This window comes from Cyphomyrmex costatus, unplaced genomic scaffold (genome assembly GCF_001594065.2).
Source record: "Cyphomyrmex costatus isolate MS0001 unplaced genomic scaffold, Ccosl1.0 scaffold193, whole genome shotgun sequence".
Classification (NCBI taxonomy): Eukaryota; Metazoa; Arthropoda; class Insecta; order Hymenoptera; family Formicidae; genus Cyphomyrmex; species Cyphomyrmex costatus.
In genome coordinates, this window is record NW_017275965.1 from 5,431,994 (window position 1) to 5,449,381 (window position 17,388).

General features: G+C 36.7%; 1 protein-coding gene across 1 annotated transcript in view; it reads left to right on the forward strand.

The window, feature by feature from the left end:
- The window catches only part of Best2 (bestrophin family protein), a 47,390-nt gene extending 43,950 nt beyond the window's left edge, over nt 1-3,440 (forward strand). Inside the window, exons 6-10 of the mRNA XM_018538510.1 lie at nt 245-373; nt 485-592; nt 817-1,077; nt 1,320-1,581; nt 2,389-3,440. Coding sequence (XP_018394012.1) covers nt 245-373; nt 485-592; nt 817-1,077; nt 1,320-1,581; nt 2,389-3,440 — 1,812 coding nt within the window. The remainder of the gene's footprint in view (nt 1-244; nt 374-484; nt 593-816; nt 1,078-1,319; nt 1,582-2,388) is intronic.
- The last annotated feature ends 13,948 nt before the right edge of the window (nt 3,441-17,388 follow it).

Sequence of the window (17,388 nt, forward strand, 5' to 3'; positions counted from 1 at the left end):
GTGGGAATAATTTTCTATTTTGCTTTACGTTTCTTAAAGCAACTGTTTCTTAAAAGAAGTATAGCACAGGGTAACCTTTCCTATTGTGACAAATGCGAATTTCTTCGTAAAAGTTTTTATTATTTCTATGTTATTTTAATTTAATATTACGATATAGTAATATGAAAATCTAATGATATTATAGAGAGAGATAATGAGATAGTACAATAAAAACTTTGTCACAAAGCTTTCAATATATTTTTAGGTGGTAACGTTATCGCTGTATGCCTACTTTTTCGCGGCTTTACTTGGCAGACAATTCGTCGAACATTCCAATGGCACCGGAAAATATGAAGAACCGGACATGTATTTCCCATTTTTTACAGCGCTACAGGTGATTAAAATGAACGATACTATCTTCAATTACTGACTAGAATGTTGCGTAGGAGTTTTCCTGCATAATCTTTAAGATTTTTTATAAAACCGACGTATATGTACTTTTCAGTTTTGTTTTTACATCGGATGGCTGAAAGTTGCAGAGGTGTTGATTAATCCTTTCGGCGAAGACGATGACGACATCGAGCTGAATTGGTTGATAGATAGACATATTAAGGTATGTGAGAGCAAAAAGGGCGATTATGAAAAGGGATAGCTTTATGAAATCCACAAATCATTATTATTTGTGAATATTTCTTATATACTATATAAGAAAATAGATATTAGAGCAAAAAATATTTATGCATGGAATATGTTTTTATTGCATTTTACTTCAAATCTTTTCTTTGACCACATGTTAATAAATTTTTTCTCAATTACATCATTGTACATATAAAACAGGCAGGTTACATGATCGTCGATGAGATGCACGAGGAACATCCGGAGCTCCTGAAAGATCAATATTGGGACGAAGTTGTGCCCAAGGACTTGCCATACACAGTCGCTAGCGAGCAGTATCGAAAAGAAGAACCGAAAGGTTCTGCGGAGCATTATAAAGTAAAAGATAGCGACGCTCTTTACGCAAACGTTATGCTGGGCACACAGATTCACAGTCACGGTCAGCATCGTAAAGCTCATCAGGATGATGTGTACGCCGATTATGTAAGTGAATTGTTTATAATAACGATAACGAAATAAAATTTTGTAACATAATTTTGTAACATAAACTTTGATTTGCACTCTTATGTGATTATACATATACTTACCGATAAGACGCTTAAACAATTATGATGTAGGGTCTTAATCTTTATTTTGTCAAAACGGAGGGAAAGAGATTTATAAAAATTTATTCCTTATCACAATTTTGCAACATTTTTTTATAAGAAATCTCGTGCGTTCATTAGGAGAGCGTAGATACTCCATTAGTGGAACGAAAGAAGAATGGCTGGTTCCAAAGGCAGATCACTAGAGTTGGTTCGGTACGTAGTTCCTCGACTACGTATAGTAGCGGTGGTGGTTTCTTCTCACGAAATCGTCACAACAGCGTGTACAGCAGCCCTGAGACCGGTGGTCTCCCCCAAACAAATAATCCCAATCTCAAAATGTCGCTCTACGATCGTCTCGTCGGACGAAAGAGCGTTCGAAGCCAACGTATGGGCCGTCAAGGTGAGTAGAAGCTTTTATATTAACAATTGTAACGTCAATCTTAATTTTTTTTATTTCATATGTATATTAGCTTCGATAAAACTTATATGAACAACGTTAATAACAATGTCTTGTCAATTATATTTCTTTATATTTTGAAGTACATTACCATTAATCCTTAAATAAAGCAAAATAAATTATTGAGAGTAGCAACAATTTTTTTTCTTATACAAAATTATTTTAAAATTAAATTTCATAGCTTTTATTTATTCTATATTTTTATTTTCATGATGTTATTCGTCTTACCTAATAATGTGTTTTCGGAGAAAACCTAGACAGTTATCAATCGAAGATTTTTCCTGTAAATCATGGACTCATCTTGAAAGAAAGTTTCGAAGAATCGCCAGCTTTTCCTTTATTATTTCCACGTATAAAGAAGGTTACACAATATTTGCATGACCTCTGCAATTTCCGCGGTTATTTTGCATTCTCGAGAAAACTCTCTAAAGTCCTTGTATTTCTTTTTACCCTTTTTCCTTTTTATAAGGAGAAAGATGGTATTGCAAAAGTATCATGTCCGCGTATCATGTCTAATTATATTCTCGTCAGTGTAACTCGATATGCTTCCTGGCGCCAAAGCAATAGTCTAAAACTCATTTTCACGCTCGCTCAACGTAGTGGTTTTCAACCGCGAGACATGTTACAGTCGTTAGTTTAATTGACAACGTCATTACATATTTTCTGTGTACGTCCTCGGAATGATCCCGATTCCGGAACCAGTCAAGCTAATATTGCTCTAACGGTCACCACAATTATTAATAATTGCAGGTACTATGACGAAGCTGAACTCGGTGCCAGTATCTCTGAAGAACAGACCACGCATACCGACTCCGGATGTGACGAAGGAGGTAATCGATCGTGAACAGAGGCTGGCTTTGTCCGCGGCAAACATCGGCGCAGGTGTGGTGGGCGTGATACCAGCAAACGGTCACTATCCAACTGATTTGTCGGTAGTAGTATTGTCGCCGATACAGGAGACTGAAAGCACGCCTGCTTCAGGGAAATCAGGAGCGGCAGCTTTGGCGCAGGCCGTGCTTTCGCCGACGTTGACTAGCGCTGGTTTAATGACGCCGGTGACCTTAACACCGGTCACTATGGGCCATCTGACACAATTAGGTTTAATGACGACGGCGACAACAACGACGCCACATCTAAACAATCAGAATAACAGCGTCCAGGCGACATTGACGGAGGTCACAAGCAGTGAAGAGGAAGGTAGCGGTAGTGGTAGCAGCAGGAGCGGAAGTATCACTGGACAAGAGGATCGTTCGACGCCATTGATCGACAACAATAATAGTCCGATGGGTAGCAATGGCAGTTCACCCATTTTTGATGGCTACAACGATCGTTCGCCAATCTTGATGAGACCCGAGAAACTGGGCTATGTAGTCACCGCTGCTGTGCCCGGAATTCAAGGTAATAGGGCGATGGCGATAGATGCACGAGGTAGACGATCGGCCTCGCTGCCCGGTCCACCAGTATCACCGATGCAGCCAAGTAATGACAGAAGCATGTCGTTACCGCAATCTCCAGGATTGCAACCGAGAGATATTCGCATAACCTCCGTGTCGAATAGACAAGACGGTCTTGCCACAGACAGGCTGATCACTGGGTCTAACAATCAAGATATTCGATCGAGGACCAACAGTTTCGGTCATGATCTCTCCAGGTCCAATCAAAGGGGCCAGGATACTTCAAGAAAAATCAGTAATGCCTCGTGTACAAATGCATCACTTTCAAGTAGCACGACATCCCCAACGTCGAGCATACCTGCCACGACAACTGTCACTAATAGCAAGAGAGGTGAAGTTTACGTTTGATGGAGGCAATCGATAATACGAACTTTACTCATTTAACTAATTACAAAATACAGTTCTGTTGACATTTCTTGAGATTCATCTTCGTTCATTAATACGTTTTGTATATGTACTTCATGTGACAGATCTATTCATTTCTTGATTGCTTAGTTTTTTATCAGCGAAATTACTAGTATCTGTGAATTTCCCTGAAAATACCTTGTGTTTCCACTTATAAATCTTTCTAAATCGTAACGCGAGGCATAGAAGTATAGAAATAGCATTCTATTTTATTTTATATATTCTTAGCAAGATTTCTTGATGAAAATTTTTTTTTCGAACGGTTGTCCTCATAAAATATAGATTTCCGAAATGGATAACTACTTTATCTCATGCTCCTTCACATATAGTTACAATATCTTCTTCATATTTTTATAAAATCAAGATATACACGGGATCGAATCCGTCGATTCTTACATATCGCAAATTCTTCTTTAGGATTCCTGGCTAATTATTGTAATATATCTTCTTGTCTCTAGAAATAGCGCAATTACTCTTGATAAATGTAAGAGATAGCGCACGGCTCCCACTTTATCTCTTTTCTGTATATCTTCTATAGTCTTATTATTTATATTACTTTTATTGTTTTATATATCTTTTAAAGTATTTTGTACTTAAAATGTAAAAAGGTATAACAAGATGTCCTCCGAACATTGTAAATTGCATTGGTCGTATTTACAAGGTACGTCTTTAGAGATCAATGCAAAAGAATAGTTAGTAAATTTCGCCATTATGTTGTAAATAGTAATTTATACATTAAAGACTTTATACATATATACTTATATGATGATCAATGTTAGGAAAATATATTTAAAATGTATTTTGTATAGGTAACTATTAATTCTTTTTCTCTTTCTGCCTCTCTCTCTCTCTCTCTCTCGATCTGAGTATAAAACGATTAATTTTCGTGAAAGTTATGTGGAAAAATCGAATAATTTATTACTTTAATCGATTATTTACATTTACAACGAAGAAAAGTTTTAAGTATAATGTTGAAAGTAAAATGCTTTTACAATTTAATGGGAAATATTGGAGATATTTATATATATTTTTTTTGTGCAATAATGTAATACTGTAAGAAGACATCGATTAATATTAAAATGCACACTGTTGCTACACTAGTTAATTTGTAACTTTCATTCTTATAATATAACTTTGTTACGAATTCGTTCGTTCGCATACGTCATGATATTGTGATACCACTTTTATATAGATATCTAATATGACGTTTTGTAAGATTATTGTAACGCTATGACAATCGTGAATTAATAATGCCGAGAGAAATAAAATTTATTAGTCATAAAATACCTATATTTTTTGTATATAGCTAATTTTTCGACGTGTTCTTTTTTTTATCATTTTATTAAAATTTTTCTATACGTTTGTATTATTGTAAATTCTATGCAAAATATTGTTTATTCTTTACATCGAATGTCTGATAGCACATATACATCGTCATTTTATTTGCCATTTTTCCATATCACGTAAATGATGATGTATATTACTAAAATATTTATAAAAGATTTCGTAGTAATTGCGTAACATTTCTTCCGATATTTCTCTAATATTCCATTATTTTTATTTTAATCGTTAATAATAATTTTTTATAAGATAAATAAACTGACTAATTACATAAAATGTAAATGATTACTAACAGTATGATTATAATGGAATATATATAGAAATATTTTTTAGGAAATTATAAAATATTTTAATTTGGATAGTATACTTAATCGATGGGGAATGGTTTAGGACAAAGCATTTTTTATTTGTACATCTCTCGATGATTGATGTACAAATGTGCGTTATAGCTCAAGAAGTTTAATAGTAATGTCAATTAGTGCCTATTTTTATTACAAGTGTATTAATGCAATCACATCTTGCAATAAAAAACGTTGCAATCTCATCGAATGACAAGCCTATGTATATAAATTATACTTAAATTAATATTTTTATCGAGGTATAATGAATATGCTCAATGCGCGCGTAAATTTAATACATAAACGACAAAGTGCTATATATGTATGCATTACAAACAATTATATAAACAATTATCTTAATACATTAATATTATTATTTTATCGCACAATACGTATAAGCATTGATTCTTAATTTTATGACGAGAACAGTAATATTTTTAAGACATATGATATAAAGTTTTTCTTATAATTAATTAATTATATAAATAGAATTGGCACATGTACTAAAAATATTAGTCGTAATTATAACCAACAGATCATTTATTTCTTGTAAATTATTTAATATTAACAACGTCTATAAATACTTTTACAACATTTGGTCCTTGGTTATAATTGAAAGTAATATTTTAATTTTAATTTTTATTTCGCAGAGTATATGTGAGGGATGGATTAATTCTAGGAGATTAAATTGATGCATAGATCAAATGGCTCCATACATCGTATATATTGTGTGCTTCCATTGCCAAGACTATTATGATACATATAACATTATTAAGATGAAACGTATATTTATTCATATACAATATACATATATATAAAATTATAGGTTATTTTATACAGTTACATTAATTATGTGTTATATATAATAACCGATTTATATTCATACATCTATCTGTGATGAACAGAAAAGAATAGGAGAAATATGCGTGCTCATTAATACTTATTTATAACATATTGCTAAATTTGCCTTAATTAGCAATTATAAAATATTATATACAGTAGAGTGACTTCTTTGTGCAATGACTTATTTTTAATTCCTTGCAATCGGTGACGTAATGTAAGGAAGAAAAAACCCGTTTTATGGACATTTAAGTTAGAATATTTGTATATATAAAAATATTTTCCTTTTTCTCTCTCTTTCTATCGTTCTCTCTATCTCATTTGTTACCTCTTGTAAACATTTAATTATTACTATGAACAATCAAAGCTGTATAAGCGAAATTGTCTAATTGTAAAATTTCGGTGCTCAGTCACATATATGATTAGTTGTATTTTAGTAATGTTTTTCTTATTATCTCTTATTATCTATGTTGGAATAAATACTTTGGAAAAAATATCATAACAATCGTTTATTTTTTAATTTCTGTCGCACATCTGTGCTAAATTTTTTCTCAAATTATATACAATATGATAAACAATTCCTAGTTATTCGTTTTAAACTGCATAGATATACCTCTGAACAAAAAAAATTATAATAAACAATATAAATGTATATACCTATACATTTAAAAATAAAGTTATTAATTTTTACAGTAAATAAAATTAAATTTCATATAGTAAAGGGAGATTTTGCTTGCAAAATATAAATTAAGTGATAACGCTTGCTTGAGAGAATTTGTCATAAAATCTTTTAACTTTTCTATTTAAATGGAAAAATATATTTTAATAATAATTCCGTATTATAAATTAATAATATCTAAAATTATTACGCAGTAAAGAATTAAAGAAATTTAAAATACAATAAATACAAACTAATAAATGCTTGAGATATATTTGCTACTGATTGACTTTATCTACAACAGGTAACTGTTTGATTTTCAGAAGTTATAAGCTTAATTAAATTTACGATAGATTGAGCATAAAGTAATATTTCAGTGTATTGTAAAAATTTTTTGATAAAAAATGTTTTCTTTGCTCGATTTAAAAATTATTATTAGAAAAGGAAGTTATATGTATATGCGTTCTCATATATCACAAAGATACTTTTATGTACAAAGCTCCTTCTTTCTAACAAATATTATTTAACTTGCTATAATTACTTTTTTTATATGAACATATTATTGTTCTTACAGAAATATAATATTAACCAATTTAATACTGAAAAAAACAGTAATTAATTACTATTTTATTTAATTAATCAGTATTAAATTGAGTAGAAGTTGATTTCTGTAAGGATTTTCAGATGATATATTCGAGTTTAATGTAGAAGAACATAAAATATCGAAGAAACTTACATTTTCTTAAGATTGTAATATGTGTACTTCCATATACTATATTCATTTATTTATTTCTATGACAAAACAAGTACCAACGGTCATTATCGCGCTAATTTACTTTCGAAGTCGCGAGGGTAGATGTAGTATCTACATGCCTCCCGTCGTCGAGCGGTGTAATAATAAATCATTATGCATTTTACGGATTATCAGGTAGACCGCGCTTATGTGATGAGTGCGAAGAAGCGCCTTATCAGCAGCAGCATGCGTTTGCACTCAGCAATAGCGAGCAGTCTCCGCCTTTATGGATCCACTTCTCTGACGTTGTCGACTTGTCGTGTACTCCAATCTTCCTTTATTCTTCTCCTCGTACACGATTTTTGCCTTCATTCATTGCCTCCTAAATGATCTAACTACCACTATACGTGACTATATATGCGAATATATAATACATAGAATTACGTTTGTCTACAAGAGCAGCTTCGCACCAAAGGATAGTCGACGAACTGGATTCCAGATCCGGTTGGCCCTCACCAGTGCTTCGAGCAACATTGTACAGGATTTTAATGAAGATTGACTGTTTTGATAAAGATAATGATGCAGGTAATAACAACGTCGGTATACAGGTGCGGCGCCGGAGATGCATCGATACGGATCGGTATCGCGTGCAAACGTAACGGACGCGGTCATGCCATGTCATAACGACTGAATGCTCGTAATGAAATCCTACAATCGAAAGATAGAACAGTAATGTTTAGCTAAGAGTAATAATTACACAAGTAATAGCGAGAAGTCAGGGTTACTTGCAGCGTGATGGAAGTGGAGATACAAAACCCAGAGACAATCTGCTTTAATTGACAATTGAAATTCACTAAATTATAATTGTTAATAAAGAAGATTAATAAAGAAGACTTTTCCTCTGTGAAACGCGATAAATTGATAAATTCAATATGCATAATTTATGAATTATAATATACTGCTTCTTAATTTTGTAAAATATGTATATATATATATATATATATATATATATATATAAGTCATCCTTGACGTAAAAAATAATAATCCGATGAGACAATCGTTGGAAGACTCGCCAATTTCGAAGCGATGGTTTCGGTATGCCAGATTCATGTCATCTCTGTGCGTGGGACGATAGCTGCAGTCGTTGGTCCCGCAACTTAACGATTACCAGAGGAGAACCCGAGGATTCGCCCGGCTTTGGCAAGCTCAGAATGTCGCGAAACGCTTTACAAACGAGTGGGTGTAATGTAGAAAGCAAAATAACGTAGCTTGAAGCTTACAATTCGCATTTTTCGCGAACAAACAAGCGAGCACAAGCGAATGATGACGATTTCTCATCAAGCGCACGTCAAAGTAAGGAAAACGACGACACGCTATTAGGCAATAAAGATAATCTTATCATTATGACATAGACATTTATGTACTCCGGCGGGATATACAGCTGAAAGTTTTACGGCGCGCGCGCCACGATGCACGCGTGACTTAATCTCGTGGCAGAAGTTAGAAGCCGGCGGGTTCTCACGCGGATATTCCCTACAGCTATTGCCAGTTTACGTAAGCTCGTGCGATCGCTGTCGAATAAATCATTTCCCTTCGACATAAGCGGCCGATAATCTGACGTTTCCTACGAGATTACCGGTGCGCGGTTTCAATTACAATGCTGGAGAGTCGCTTTCGCGGGGACTCTCGCGCAGAAACGATCGTTGCCGAGACAAGCCAGCTTTCCGAATTCGATGGTGATGGCGCAAAGATCATCGTATTGGCGGAGGTCACCGTATAACGAAGGACTTTAGTGCCGTCGGAGTGATCCCGACGATTCTCGAGGCCGCGGTAAAGACGATGGAATCGGCTCATGGCCGGCTTTTTCAGGCTTAATGTCAGTGGTTAGCGACGACTACGGTTAGGGGCTGTTCTGCGGTCTCGTGGCTGTCCGGTGATGGTGGGCGTGGGAATAGTAGAAACTGCGAGCGCACGCTTCCACGTACCCCACCCTTACATCCCATCCGCGGAGAGCGGTTCATCTATTCCAGGTCGGTCTGCGGAGCGTGATCCAGAAGATCGCCGTGTGATCGCACGATCGACGCCCACGACATATCGAGAGCGCGCGCGTTGATTCTCACTCTCTTAGACGCGCGCGATTCCAATTTCCTGCGCTCGTCAACGATAGGTATAATCCGCTGCATCGTGATATATCTGAAATGTCTTGCGCGCGCCATACACGTGATGTGCCAGCCCGAAAAATGAGAGAAATGGTACATCGCGATATGACGAAATGGACGAGGCGAAAAGTGTATCAACAAAGATCTATCGCCTTCGCCTATCGCTCCCGATCACGGATACTCTCTTTCGCCATATTTACTCGCTTTGAAGGATTGACTGGTCTATGATCTAGCGCCCACACTTGGATTGCTTAGATCAGCGGCTAACAAGAGCCGCGGTGTTTCCGGCTATCGACTTTTGAGCTCAGCCCCGACCTCCCACGTGCACCGCCCGATCGGCAGTGTGCGAACAATTGCTTTTATTTGTCTCCACGGGGCCGCTATGCGAATGTAATGCGAATATATTGATCGACGGCGGTACGATTGAAGTTTTATAGTCTTCGAAGCGGACGTGAAAGGGTCGAGGCTGATATTCCGGGGACTATTCTCGTGTGACGAAACGACGGTGGAAGTAATCGGTCGCCGTCTGGCTGGCAGGTAGCCGGAATAAATCCGTATCGTAATAGCTAACAATAAACGCATTTGGGCGTTTAAATTATATTATGATAACCCATAAACTATTCCGATGCCCAATTCGTCCCGTATTTCGAAGAGGCTCTGACGTAAAACGTGATGCGACAAAATGTACATTTGTATAATATCGCGTCAATGAACCAAACGTTCTTTCGAATTTAGTGATCGTAGAGAGGTTTTAAACCGGTTTTCTGTGTTTAGCTTGCACAACCAGTTATTTCATCCGATTTCTCACTATTTATTGACTTGTCGATTGTTTCCTTAAACAAGAAGAAAATACTTACAAGTTTTATTTCGATAAATTAGTATATATATTTAATTAATATCTAATATTATATATGTAACTTTTATAATCTGAAAGTCAATTGATATTGAGAACTACATTTCGTGTTTTAAAATTATCAATATCATCTTGTAACTATTTTGCATATTTTCGCATAACATGTAATTACGGCTATGTGAAGTTGGCCCCCCCACTATTGCAAATCTAAAAATGACCATGACCATTCGTTTGGTGGTCGTTTGGTGGTGTTTGGTAGTCCATTCCGGACGTTTGGTAGTCAAAGTTATAATGAGAAATGTCAAAAAAAGAAAAGACTTCCAAACGTCCGGAATGGACTACCAAACGTCAGTAAGCGACCACCAAACGAATGCTTACAGCCATTATTGCATTTGCATTCTGCAAAGCCGAGTTTTAAAAATGGGGGGGCTAACTTCACGCGGGTATATCATTTTTTTGATATTTCTCATTATATCTTTGACTACCAAACGTCCGGAATGGACTACCAAACGTCAGTAAGCGACCACCAAACGAATGGTAATGGTCATTTTTAGATTTGCAATAGTGGGGGGGCCAACTTCACATAGCCTGTAATTACGTAACGAATGCCTTATATTAATCAGAACATTAAAAAATAATTGCAATAACAAAATATTTTAGAATGCTGTAAACGTAATACTGCAACTAGTTGAGAAACGCGTCGATTCTTTATGCATATCCATCATAAAATTTGCAAAGAACACCCACAATTCCACAGATCCGGTGTGCCAACTCGTATAGTCGCGCCAATCGCGCGACGTGTTTGTTTGATTCACGACATCCCGGAAGTGAAGTGCCTACGAAACGAAACTCGTCGTGACACTAAACAGTCGTCGTCGTCGTCGTCGTCGTGGCCCCTAAGGATTCATAAATCACTGCCAACAAAGAGATTGTTCACCCGTATTCGAATATTATACCCTTCCTCCGCGACTTTTGTATCAGAAGCATTCGAGGATTACGAACCGTCGCATCTTATTCCTTTATTAGTGACACGTCCACTCCCTTTCATTATTCTGTTTCCTTATTCAATTCTGCTGCATATATTATGAGAACCGCAATTCACCGCGTTCGATCCTGCCCTTCGAGAAACCTGATAGAGCACGACGTGTCCGATTCGGTGACCGTTGCCGCGACCACGTGCGGCACAAATTTTACCTTACCACGGTGCAACATAACATTGTGGCGAGAGACGCGTTATGTCATGCTACTTTTAAATCACAGTGATAGAAATGCATTCGTCCCGCGCTATTTCCATCTGCAAAATATATAACCGTTGTTCTTATAGCGAGCATTCGCGCACAATGGTACACAGAGCGAAGATGTTGGAATCGAATCTCTCGTAACTCGTAAGTCGTTCGACCGACATAAAGTACCCATTACGTTTCGCATGTTACGAGAGTAAGGCGTTATTGCGTTCATTCAAGAATCACGCGATAGAAGTGCTTCGCATTCGGCTTCTATAACGGTTAGCTACTCAATAAGCTACTTTTCGTCGTTTTCATTAACAAATTTGTAATGACGACACGTGTCTGTTTACATACAAGAAATCGATTTATGAGTCACGTACATGAAAAAAAGACGGTCTAAAATTTTAGCTAAATACAAATCTGAAAATAATTTTGTGTTGGACTATCAAAATAATAAAGAATGCCCAAACTAATTGCTAGAATGTCAAAATTTTTTGCAGCATTACTCGATCACCATGTTCGAGATTTCTTCAAATTTATTTTGTGATTCAACAAAATTATTCTTTTCTCTGATATGAGTATACGATATATTATATGGCGTAATTTGAATAAATGTGGAAATTCTGCAACGAATAGCAAGAAATAGAGTAAAGAGTACACTGAGAAAAATGTCCACTAACAGCTATCAAACCAAATGTATTTATTATCAATAATTAAATAAATTAGCGTTGATGTAGATTTATATTTAATAAGTATCATCAAACATAATAATAGTAACCATTCGGTAATGATTACTATATGCTTATAAAAATAGAAATAGCACCTTAATTAGTGCTAATTCTATTTTCCTAAAGATGTAATTATTAGTCTAAGTTAATTTTTTGTTACATTAAATAAACACTTTTAATTTAAATTATTTCACTAAAGCGTTTATTAACTGCCATCTAAGTTTGACTGTTATTATCAAATTCGTTCAGTATATTAGTCCAATAAACATACAGGATGATAAAGCTCAGGATTACTTTACATTATTCACGCTGAGTTTTTCTCTTATACAGAAACTTCGTCGAAAACAACCTAAAACTGAAAACGCGTGAACAGGTTTTTTCGTCTTCTGCATCACTTGCGGATACGCGTGCAAAAGATATCACGGATATGTTATCATTGAGACGCAGCCACTGCGACGGAACCACAACGGAGCGATCTCTTAGTGCACGTTCTTTCTCTTATGCTCCATCCGGCTCGTCGGCTGAATTAATTGTCCTAGCGCGATGCACCGATTGGAGGTCCTTATTCGTGCGCACGTGCGTAGGAATACCTGTGTGCTGATTTCGAGCGATCCTGCAGCGGAGTATAATCAGCCAATCGACACGCATCGTGGCGTACGAATGGAATTGGATGCGGGAGGGTGCGATGTATCTCACGGCGAGCTTACGAATGGTTCGTCGTTCCTTCCAAGGACTAGGTCGCCCAAGGTTAAGTCTTACATAGATGCGGCGATGTGGACTTAAAATATATGTATACGTTAAACACACATATGTATACGAAGATATTATTGGATTTCCATTATTGAATCCACAGCTCAGAGTCCATAATTTAGAATTTAATGTCTTGAAAAGTAATACGTACATTTACAATGCTGTTTGCATGCATGTGTGCTATAATACTTTCTACAAAAATTTGCTACAATTATAAAAAATATATTTACTTGGATCGTTTGATAACCTGCTAATGCTTATTTATGAAATTTTAAGTAAAATTAAAAAAATAATTTGACAAATAAATTAATTTTTTATACATTTAAAATGACATTCTTTTCGTGTCTTTTTGTGTCGCGTTTTAGCTCAATGGCTTTACCGATTTGCTTACACGAAATTGCCACGACCATCGAGAACGTGTAAGCATACTGGAATAAGGGACTGCACGTGTCTATGGGGTGTCCTCATGTGGAATGTATCCTGCTCTTGTGGCACCTGGTACCGCCGTAAGAGAAACAGGTTTTACAGATCCTTTTAAGCTTTTTACCGGTTACATCTATATTTTCCGCATTAGGCTCGATGCAATCTGATAAATGACTTTAGGCACATTCAGAAATCCGAGATGCCGCTACGTCACCATTGCTGTTGCATCTATTTAAACTGATTCTCTGTAAGATTTATCCTATCCTATGTATGTAGAGTATTTTCCTTTGAGTCCACGAGACATATACATTATCACAGTTTCCATGTTGTCAGTAATACACGATATTAATGATACAAGCGATATAATGTATATACTGAACAATTTTCCTGAGATATTTTCAGAAAAAATATAAATAGAGAAAGAGAGAGTGAACCGTTTAATGCACATTTTCAAATTGTTATATCATACCTAATGGTGGTTAGAATCGAAACTCTCTCGCGAGACACCCTGTACATTGCTCTCCCGCCCTGCCGCCCCCGCTATTTCAGCTTGAAGCAATGTCGGGGGTGGTTGCACCGGCAATGCCGGTTTGCTGGCGTTGTGCATTACGTTTATTAAACCAACCTTACCTTATGGTGTACACAAACACAATACACACACACACACACAAAGGGTATGTATGCATATATGTAAGGAAGAAATTGCATAGAACCTTTGGCGATTACCTATACCAATACCACGCGTCGTAAACGACAGCTTTTACATACGTGGACAAAGTGAAGACCTGTTGCAACACACACTTGCATCCATCTTTTTAATGCGCCTTCACGTATTATATCATGTGTCTCTGCGCTTATAAATTATAATCATCGATATAAATGACTGATGTTATCAGCTGGTCGTTTGCGTCTACAAGCATATTAAAAAAGTAAAAGAAATAAAGAAAAACCCACATTTGCTCGTAATCTGCCGCTGCACTTTGCATCTGCGTAACATTTTCAACCTGTTATCCTACGCGCTCGAGCATCGTTGATTATAATGCGCAGTATTTGCAATTCGCTATTATTGTAATTATATTATTTGAATTTTTTCGAAATGTATAATCGGTCATTTTAATTCAATTACAATTTTACACATCATCTTTCAAGATAATTTCAGTTTTGATTAAGCATAATCGCGATATAGTCATTTTTCTTTTATCTTACGCTAAGTAAAATTGAACTAATAATTCAACCACTGTTTAATATCTTATTTATATATAATATAATAAAAATTTGTAATTTATAATTCTGCTGTACTTTTATTTAAAATATAATATTACTATTTAATCTTTCTTTTCTATATACCTCTTTAACAATCGTATTTTCTAAATGATCCGTGTGTAAAATTAAATAAAAAAATATAAATAAATTAGAGATCCTGATTAATGTCTAATTAGCAGTTGTATGTGGTGTCGCATCATCTATCATACGGACGTAATCCTCGGAAGAGAACGGTAAAGGAAAATGAAAACATCATCTAAATAGTGAAAGAGTCGATCATGAATGTAGGCACGTGCGACCGAACGACAACGTCGTCATCCGAGGATTATTGCAGCATCAATGGCGAAGACCACGCTGATGGATATTTATTTCGAAATCACATTCCCTTGGAATGACGTGCGAAGAGGCTTCTTCTCGTTGTGCTATCTAATGGCTCTTCGAAAGTTATTTACCTGTACTTAAGCGCGCACGGTTGCCTCTCATGTGTCATTTGATGTGCTTTGTATAGCATTGCAGATGGTTGATCCAAATTAAAAACCACTCAGGTTTTATCTATCAAACGTATTGAAAGTTGTTCGAACAATTCCGAACGTTTACGTGTTCATCATTTTTATGAAGATGCTAAAATGAAAGCAATACTGAGCAAGAAATAGCTAGAAAGAAATATCAAGAAGTATCATTTATGCTACTGTCTTAAAGGATTCTGTTATTCAAATCATGATCTTTTACGTACAAATAGCTGTTGTTGACGTACTGTGATAATTATTGCATTTAAAAACGATCAGTTTTTCGCGGTTTGCTATGATAAAAAACGAATCGTCGTGAAAAAACAATCGCTCATATTCCTGTCAAATAAAGCGAAAGCGTGCCAAAATTCCACACACGTAGCGGAACTAATAATACATGAGCCTCACATAATGATTCTCGCCGCGGTTAATATGGCAGAATAATTTGTCACGCGCTATTGATTGTTAATTATGCACGGAGACTGACGTGATATACGAATGGCAGTCGCACGATAAAGTCGCCGCGATAGCGGAAAGATCAGCGAGAGGATCACGACGTATAAATCAAAAATAAATGGATCGCCTTATTGAATAATCCCATTTCACGCTTGGCTGAACGTTGGAAATATATAACTGACTATGTCAGTTGTCAGTATTTTATCAGTGACTCCTGTTTTCTCCAAAGTATCATATCTCGCAGACGACTAATATTACGGGAAAATGATTGTGCGTGTAGTTTAACTTGTCTGCGGACGTAATGAAGACCGAATTTACTCTAAAGAACTCGTCGATGCATACTAAAGTATACATACGCGCTATCTAGAACTGTCCGACTCTCTTCAGCAAGAAATTTATCAAACGGTAGTAAAATAAGGACTATGCGGAAAGAGACGCCAACACATAGCGGAATATGAAAGCCGTTGATTTTTTCGTGACTCGCCACACCTCATGTACCGCCGGTCTTATCTATAAACATAGTGAAAATAAACAGGTTTGCGAACGAGAGCTCGCGGGAGCGATCTGCCGCGGCGTTTAACGCGGTAAACGCACCTCTAATTTACTACGCGTCCCTGTATTCTCGTTTATCCCTCGTACGTTTTATACGTGTTATATATCACGGCGATTTATTTCCCGGGACGCAGAGAGAGAGAGAGAGAAGCGATCGCCTGGCTATCGCCTTTTCTTCCACAAGGCGCGGTAATACACAACGGATTTAGACGATCGGGAGAAAATTGTCACACCCACGATATAATATTGTGAGAGGATACAAATTATCCGCGCGCGTTTCTACATCCACTAGTTGGGATTAAACCTCCTGACCTACATATACTTATTACTGGGCGCGTATTCTCGCGTTGAAGGAAGACGAGAACGATAGGAGAGAAGGCGCTTCTCTCGCGAATGTGACTTAAGAGACGGCGATCGTGAGTGCTCGGTCACGATGTACCATAGTAGCGTAAACGCGGTAGCTCCTTCGTCTTTTTCGTCCTGTTAGTCTTTTTCTACTCATCGACACTTTCACGCCGTTGATTCGTCCGGTGGAAGTCAGCTTCGAAAGCGCACGCAATCACTCGACTAATGCGTGCCGCGCGTAGATTAAACTTCCCATCAACCGGAAAGTGGCATTTGTAGGGCCAATTGGCTCGGACGATCATACCCCCCGCGTGCACGTATCTAAATTATAATTGGGTTACAAGTTTCCACACCTGCGTTCCTCGCGCGCGAGATGATGCACCCGTAATAGCTACAGCACGACGTCCGTTATATCTGACATTACGCACGCACCGATTGCGGTTAATCTTGGATGACGTGTTCTCTTAATGCCTCTTCTTATTTAAGAAAAAGTACCAAGGTCATCGTGAGACTTCCAAAGTCTACGCTACGATCTCTTGATACGTGCGAGAAGGACAGAGATAATAAATTGTAACTGTTCTGGGATCATCAGGCGTCAGTAGGAGGAAGCTTTTGCATCGTCATTGTGCCTCGCTATTGACCGATACGTATTTTCATGGCTGTTTCTCATGGCGAACGTAAAAATTCGAGCAGAGTTGGCGATGATCATCGATTTAAGTT